The 8507-nt window shown below is 39.9% G+C and overlaps 1 protein-coding gene across 1 annotated transcript in view; it reads right to left on the bottom strand.

The window, feature by feature from the left end:
- The window catches only part of LOC109214915 (pre-mRNA-processing-splicing factor 8A-like), a 12759-nt gene extending 4490 nt beyond the window's left edge, over positions 1-8269 (bottom strand). The window contains exons 1-16 of the mRNA XM_019378881.1: positions 7548-8269; positions 6724-6847; positions 6527-6619; positions 6049-6439; positions 4976-5456; positions 4094-4884; positions 3903-3988; positions 3625-3807; positions 3182-3496; positions 2361-2665; positions 1812-2266; positions 1531-1657; positions 956-1197; positions 730-853; positions 445-634; positions 256-363 (exon numbers count right to left, since the gene is read on the bottom strand). Of these exons, the coding sequence (XP_019234426.1) occupies positions 256-363; positions 445-634; positions 730-853; positions 956-1197; positions 1531-1657; positions 1812-2266; positions 2361-2665; positions 3182-3496; positions 3625-3807; positions 3903-3988; positions 4094-4884; positions 4976-5456; positions 6049-6439; positions 6527-6619; positions 6724-6847; positions 7548-7939 (4407 nt within the window). The 5' untranslated portion in view covers positions 7940-8269. The remainder of the gene's footprint in view (positions 1-255; positions 364-444; positions 635-729; positions 854-955; positions 1198-1530; positions 1658-1811; positions 2267-2360; positions 2666-3181; positions 3497-3624; positions 3808-3902; positions 3989-4093; positions 4885-4975; positions 5457-6048; positions 6440-6526; positions 6620-6723; positions 6848-7547) is intronic.
- Positions 8270-8507: the final 238 nt, after the last annotated feature.

Genomic DNA, 8507 nt, shown 5'->3' with positions numbered 1-8507 from the left:
CATAAGAACGCGTCGATACCGTCCCCCCCACCCCCCCCCCTTCCTTCCCAAAAAAAATGCTAACTAGCTTATGATTTGTTTTTGTATTTTGTAGTTTTCTTTTCGGCACCACAATGGAAGGAAATTCCAGATATCACAAACGATGTATCTAGCCTCGGTCTACAAACCACTTAAGAAGTACAGCAGACAGTGAAGAAAAATTCCACTGGTCCAAAGGATGCAAGAGAAAGTTATCAATATAGGAAGATTACTCACTTCCAGATCTTCAAGAGTCAAACGCCTATTCTGTGCCTGGGCTTCCTGCCTTTTCAAAGCATACTCGGCCCAAACTCTCTGAGAGTCAATGAACTCACTCTCCCACGGCTGTCAAGGAGTAATAAATTAGTAATAGTAAAACTAATCTAGGTAGACAAGAGAAAAGTCAAAGCCAGTATCAAAAGTCACCTGTATGTATCGATAAAGATTTGGAATCAATTGGTCCTCTTCATGGCTCATTCCACTTCTGAAATGTGTCACACCAACATCTGTTTGCTGACTATACCTAAGATCACTCTGCGGGATCAATATATGACCCATTGACAACATTCCCAGCCCTCCAATTTCCTTTGGCGTGTAGAAAATAACAGGAGGAAACCTAGAGCATATTCATCATTAGAAGAGATGTAGAAAATATATTTACTGAAAATTCAAATAATTTCAGCATACGCTCACACGTATTCAAGAACTTACCTACTGGGCATTTTAGAGTTCAAACCAATCTTAATACGAGTTTGTATCTTGTTTTCACATTTGACCAGCAGGTCCAGTAATTCTTGGGTATGTACTGTTGCTTCACGGAAATATGTCATGAGGCCTACAAGAATAAACCAATAAACTTAGTGACAAGGATCCACTAGCAAGAGCCAAAGTTCAGGTTTGAAACAATTAATAGATAGAAATCAGGACAAGATATTACCAATAAGAGCAGTGTTCCATTTGTTAACAATCTTTGTGAATGTTGTAGAACCAGAGGACATGAGGATCTGCCTAACACGATTCTCAAACACCTTCATGTGCTCGTCATCTACACGCAAGAAGGCAACAGCTGTGCGTTCCTTAGTCTGCTCATTTTGTAGATTCCAGACTCCATCTCTTGTATTGCTGAATGCCTCTTGGGTCATTCTTATCTTAGGCAGTATCCGAACTTCAAATCCACACCTATATAATCATATCAAGGTTAGCTCATTAAATAAGATCCTCAACACTTCCCTTTAATAAAGAGTAAGCCGTAAACAGCTCATCGCGAATGAATATGCCGGTGAACTTTTAGCAGGTCTAAAATTAGGAAGATTAAGACACAAATAAGTTCCAACTCCTATCCCAAGATATTAGACACAATGGATTCTGGGGTAGAATTCAAAATATGGAATTATCCAGTCCCCATCACTACCCACCCGCAAGAATATCATTCAAGTACTCAACAGGATTCTCTAAATAGATATCACCATGCAAAAAAGCTATAACAGACAACAAACAGAAAGATGTACTTACATGCTGAAGAGCAAGTTTGGGTTATCTTTGCTATAAACAGAGACAAAGCTGTTTTCCCACTCCAATGTAGTAATACTTCTAGGCAGCCGATTCTTCATGTCCCAGAAGACACTTCTCCCAAGATTAACTGAAATTTGAATTTAACCAAAAAGAAAGTCAAGTTTCACAGTACAATGAAAATAAATCAACTCTCATTAAATTCACCTGTAATCAGAAAAAAAATACCAATTACAGAAGCTCAAAATTAAGGCACAACATAGAATAGCATATATGACAATTACCATCATGCTTCATGAGCCTCATTCTTGCGTCCCTTGGCCAGCATTTCTTGTTGTTATAACCAACCATGTTTTCATTGTTGGGATCAGGATGTTCAGTAAGATATCTTTGGATAAGGTCCCGAGCCTCTTCATGAGTGAAGCGAAATAATATATGCACCTTGTCAATGTAGCGAGAGTACAACCGGATAGGATGCCTCGTTTCCACTCTAGTATCACTAAAGGTTATGAATTCATTAGGCATCTGTGGTGGACCAGCAATTTCACTAGCTCGAGTTAAACCTAGGAGCAAAAGATCCAACACAAGCCCATAGTACTGCACAACAAATGAAGCAAATTGAAGACCACGTATCAGCCCGTATGAATTTGTGTGACTCATATCTTTGTAAGACAGCACAACGTTGTTTTTTGCAGTAACATAATCAGCAATATTGTGGTCCAGCACCAAACGCAGAAGCCTACACAAAAATTAAAGTAGGTTAACGCAATACCCAAAAAAGAAAAGAGAACCATTATGAAATCTAAATACCAGCAGCTCTCAACAACAAATACCTGTTCAACATGGTCAGGTCAATCTTTTCAAAGAATTTCTCAAACTTCGTCTGCAGCATCACCACACACTGTCCTTCACTGGTGTCCCATACTCCTTGCAAATTGTTTATGCCTTGACACCATTTATACACTAATAGTGGTGGTGGCTCTGAATCGGCAGGCTTAATCCAATTTGGGAAGAGATGGCGCTTATCACCTTCATACCATAGGTACTGATCCAGGTACGCATCAGTAATCTTCTCAAGTGGTTCGATCTCATAAACAGGAATCAGGTAACTGTACAAGTCCATGAACTCGATGCCGACCTGTGAAATGCAATCATCAGTCCATGCTTAAAGAAAGACATTCTTACAGAGACTACCAAACTAAATAAGAAGGGCTCTCTCTACACTCTTCAGCAACTTCCAGGAAGTTATTAGAGCACACATCTTATCTTGTTTCTCTAACCCAAATTTCAATTAACTAACACACACACACAGAAGTAACTCCAATATAAATTTAATCCTAGCAAGGATTTTTTCCCAACATATCATAGACCTAGGTTTTTTCAGCAGAATTTACATGATACCAAATTTCTGTGTGCAAAAATTTATGGGCCAACTGGACAGTGGTAGCAAGAGTGGTCTAACTATCTGATATCCCTGATTCTTGTATGACCTTTCAGCAATTACTCAATCTCGTTTAGGCTATTTGGATTAAGTAAATACTTAGGACATAAACTTTATAAACCTAGGATAATGTGACAAGATCATAGTTGCTCCCACCAAATCAGTACATTGAGCTCCTTAACACTAACATGTATTTCAAATAGTGAAACTTACTTCTTTGAAGGCACGCTGAGTAAGCAGGTGACGCTTAATCCTTGACAATGCCTCATGCGGATTATCATAAGCTTGCTCAATGAGGCCCAACTCTTCCCTTTGCTGCTGGTTTAACCTCACAGCCACACTGTAAGATTCTTTCAGTCTCTCAAGGGCAAGGATAAGTAGCTTTGTGTCATGCTTGTATGACAATGGAGGGAATGGGATAGGAGAAAACTTCCTTGACTCCAACCAATGCACAGTGGTAGTATAAATAGCTACTGCTTCTTCTGGAGTAACATACGGGCCGTCTTTCAAGTAGTTATGTTGCCGCTCCTGTCAATTGAAGGAAATCACAAAGCAACATGAATTACCACCAAGCTTATCTCCAATAAGCAGATGTTATAACACCAATGCACTTTTCTCAGTAAAAGAAACCCACAGATAATATCAGTAAAACTCACCTGCTCAGCCTTCAGCCAAAGGCGAGTCAATCTTCCAAGGTTTTTACGACACACAGTCTTGTCAACAGTTGCTCCTCTTCTTATACGTTCACGGTTGTAGTGAGCAACATTTGTCCACCAATCAGCTTTTGATTTGACATAACGAAGAATCATGTTCTCAATAGGAACAGGCAAACCTGGGACCTAATAAAACAAATAGCCAAAAAAATTAATTGCATATATGTAGTCTAAAGCGAAACTCATTGTTACAGAGGAGGGGGAAAAGAGAAGAATAGTACCTTCCAAGGAATATTTGCCTTCCAACAACGCCATGCTTCACTTAGATGCTGCAAAATGGTTCTCGCTTTATTTTGCTTGATACCCTCTACAGTAAAGAGGCACTATATTAGCAAAAAGATTTGGTCCGAGTAATGTAGAGAAACGAAAGCATCCCAAGAAAGATGGACAATCAATGATAGAAGATTATCACCTGGCATAGCATCAAGGACATCGTGCATTACTGCAGCACGGAGCTCCAAGTCAAAGTGGCTTTCAACACGTTGCTTTGTGACAGTTTTGGCCACCCCCTTCGAATGGCGACCCTCAAATTGCCTCGCCAATAAATTTCCCAACCATCGTTCCAAAAGAGGCACTATACCCCGAAGGAAGAATAACCACACCCTCCACATAGGTGCCCAGAAACCACAACCAGGACCTTTTCCAACTGGCCCAGTATTGAATCGATAATAGATCAAATGTTTCAAATCCTTACACATTCGAATCTGCCTCATAAGCCTGTACTTATAACGGTACATACCCGTCAACTGACCAACATGTGAAAAAATGTATTGCAATCCATCTGCCAGCTGAAATGCATCAACATTTCCCAGACGGAACTGAACATTGGCATCAACAACTAGTTTTGTCAAACGCAGAATTTCACGACAAAGGTGGAAAGCATTACCAAACCGGGATTTCTTACGTTCCTTTGTAGTTAGTGTCTTAACAGGCTTCAAATTAAAATTGTAATCAAGGTGAAGATAATTCAGGTTTTTCCTATGGATCAAGAGATTCAGCATATTGTATCCCTGCTTGCAAACTTGGAGACCAGCTTCAGCCCAATCAAGTTCTGTGGTTTGGAAAAATTTTGTGGCCTGAAGTGAGCGGAAGAGGTGCTTCTTCTTCTGGGCCTTGGGAGGTCTATGATGCAGTTCATTCAACACAAAACATTTCAATAACTTCTGATAACTGACACGCACCTTGACAGGATATGATGGAGGACTGGAGGAAGCCAAAATAGATAGTTAAATACATTTACAGTATAATGATTAACTTGCTATAGCAAAAGTAAAAGTGAAGATGGAAACCATACCAATGCTCCTTAAACCAATCTGACACAAGGGGTATATCTTCAGCACGTCTTGTCCGACCAGATCTCATGTTAAATGGGCGTGGGGCAAACAAGAGGGAAATACCAGCAGCAGTAGTATCAGTATAGATTGGAGTCTCGTTCAGCAATGGCTCAACACCCTCAGGCAAGGCAAAGTCATCATCATCGTCATCCTCAGGAACTTTCTTCTCTCGGCGGTCCTTGGTGACTATGGGATGTATAAGCGGATCATAATAGAAAGCAGGTAGATCTGGATCCTCTGTTTTTATGTACATGATCATCGGAGTGTGATATATACAAAGCTTCACCTTTCTTGGTCTGTTGTTATAGAGGTGAGGGAAGGCAATTCTGTATTCTGTCCTCAGCGGTGACCTGATGATCAATTTGTTGATATCATTAAACTCATTCCAGTCTTCATCTCCTTTCTCCATGTCACGATATAAAGGTTCGAACTTGGGCCCACCTGCAGCGTAAAAGAAGCTTCTTAGTGAAAACAGTCCACCAACCATGAAGATTCAATACAACAAAAATAACTACGTCTTTATCCCAAACAAGCTGGGGTAAGCTAATCCTCTCCGACCATGTTACTTCATTTAAACTCATCTCATGCCACTATTAATGTAAATGCATCAAGATTCAACACATACCATGAAAAATTATTCCCTAATCCGGCCCATCCTAGGCCAGGAAAAAATGGACAAAAAGTGATGCTAGAAGGCGATCCTGTTGGAATGTGACACATTACCTAAATTAGGAGAGGATAGCCAAATATGCAGGTGAACATGGAAATACCCAAACAAATACTGAACAGATGGGAGAACTCACCAATATCATAATTGGTTCCTGAACTACCTAGCACTCAGGTATACCTTCTCGATAAGATTATGCAGATACTAGGCAGAAAAAGAAAAACTGAATTTATTGAGAGGATACTGATCTTCAGCTAGGCAAGCTGAAGCAGTTCAGACCACTAGCATTTAAGGGGCACACCAAATAGCTATGAACTTAGAAGACAGAAACACGTAACTAACGACTCCATTGAGCATGTTCCTTACCAGGTATGCACATATTCAATGCTTTAGCAGTGAAAAACGACTCCATATCAAACAAGTAGAAGTAATTGCGATCAGTCAGATCCGAAAGCAGCTGTCCAGCCAGCCGGTGCAGTGTAGCCATTATAGGGAGGGACAAATGCCACCTGCGGTAACTAGGACCGTTAATAAGCTTTGTTTTCACCAATGGCTTATGGTCATAAAACCAGTTATAAACAGCTGAATCTTCTTCTTCATCCATCTCCAACTGGATTGGCTCCAAAGGATCAACATCCAAAAGATTATCAGCATAATCTAATGGAGGCTCCTCATCGTCAAAAGGAGGAAAACGCATTCTCTTGAAATGCCGCCGGTCTCTCTTCTCCCTTCTCATCATGATCCACATAGTGCCCCACTGCAAGATTTTGTGATTATGAATCAGTCCAGAATATATCGTTTAGTGGAGTTAGAAAGAAACCAAAGCAGGGGTCCAGTAGCATACCTGAGCCAGATATATAGGTTCAACAACCCATGGTATCTCATTAACAAATGTAATAGCACCAGTAATGTGGTACAGTATTTTCACATCTCGAACCTGTTAAAACAAAAACATTATAGAATAAAATGAAGATTCAACTACTAGAACAAGACACAACACAATTTGTCAAATAAAACAATCAGCAAGGCTGCAGGAAGTACCTGCTCCCACGGCATAGGCATGTTCTCAAGGAGTTTGTAAACAGCATGAGGAACAAATTTAAGAGCTCCGAGATACACACGTTTATCATGACGATATTTTTTTGATGACATATCCCCATGGTCCCTGTAAGATGTATGAGCTCGATAAGCAAAGGAGAGAAAAATACAACAATATCACTCTTCATAAAGCTGAGCAAACATTATCATCAAAGTCATGATTTATATCAGTAAAGGTGATGTTGAGACAATGTAGAAAACCCCAGTTCTTCTATACTGACATCTGAACTTTAAGGGGATATATAGGTATGGGTTAAGGCACTTGGACTACTATCCTATCAGAACTCACTCAGGTAACAAGTTGTTTTTTCCTTCATTCTCTCTTTTTAATTTTTAACAGCCCTCATCATTGGATGATTTCAGGTTCTACTTTCCAGGTTTCGAGAAGTTGGTTGCCCCCATGGTGCAAGTGTTTAAATTCATTTACACACAATTTGAAACCACAAAGATACTCCAGGTGTTCGAGAAGTTGGTTGCCCCCATGGTGCAAGTGTTTAAATTCATTTACACACAATTTGAAACAACAAAGATACTCATGAGGCCCCAAAAATTAGAACTCCAGAATCCACATTGTTAAATATATATAGGCAAAAAAATTATTTAACTCACACCTATAATGCATTTATTCACGATGCAAACACCTTCCAGACTCCAAAACAATTACCTAATAAACTAAACCACAACACCTCATAAATAGATTACCTGCATTTTCTGATAATATACACTTATGCACAAATTTAACGAGCAAAAAAGCAACAAAAAAATACCTAATAATCTTGCGAACATGCTCCGGAGGCATATCCTCCTTTTGCGTCTCCACAAATCCAAATTTGCGCTTATCACTATACCGCTTAGAGTTAAGCTGCATCCATTTCCTAGCTTTCTCTTCAAGCTGAGCCTCAGTTGGCAAAACAGTATAAGAAGGCGGTGGCAGAGGCGGAGCCGGTCCTCCACTACTACCGCTTGTACCAGGAGGCATCATTACTGGTCCTGAGCTTGTACCTGGAGGTGGCGGCATCATAGACGGCGGAGGCGGTCCTCCACCAGGCGGAGGCGGTTGCATCATTGACGGAGGCGGCGGTCCTCCAGCACTACCGCTAGTACCTGGTGGTGCCATGTTACTATTGTTCCACATATCTTGTCCGTTTCCACTCCACATAACTACTTCGTGCAAACTCGAAATCTCAAACTACAAAATCTCGGTTTATCTCTATACAGGGAATTGAAATACAAAACCCTAGCTGAGTACGAAACTCAATATACGTCGGATGTAAAAATGTTACCAGAGTTTTTGGCTCACCGGAGATTCACGGCGGTTCGGTGGCCGTAAAAATGGATTCACAGAGGCGACGACGGCAAGCGAGGGGAAATAGAGAAGTGAAGTAGAAAACTGGCTTCGGAGCTGGCTTATGGGTTTTTATATCAAATCTGCTCAACACCGACTTGAAGGAGTGTGGTTTTTTGGGTGCGGAGTAAACTTCGACTAGCAGAAGATTTAGCTATTTTCCCCCTTTTTGTCATGAATATTTTATGGTCGTTTGTCCATAAAAAAAAAATTTGTATTTGTCCTTAAAAATTTGCAATATCAAAAGTAATTTTGACTACTTTTTCAAAGTTTACTGATTTTTTTCTTCACTAACAAAATTGCAGTATTTTTTCAAGTAAAATACATATTCAAATATAATTATAAATTTTAAATACTATGAGCAAATTACTCCTAAATATAA

Source organism: Nicotiana attenuata, unplaced genomic scaffold (genome assembly GCF_001879085.1).
Source record: "Nicotiana attenuata strain UT unplaced genomic scaffold, NIATTr2, whole genome shotgun sequence".
NCBI lineage: Eukaryota > Viridiplantae > Streptophyta > Magnoliopsida > Solanales > Solanaceae > Nicotiana > Nicotiana attenuata.
Note: the sequence above shows the minus strand (reverse complement) of the source record. Positions and strands in the feature narration are given on the sequence as shown.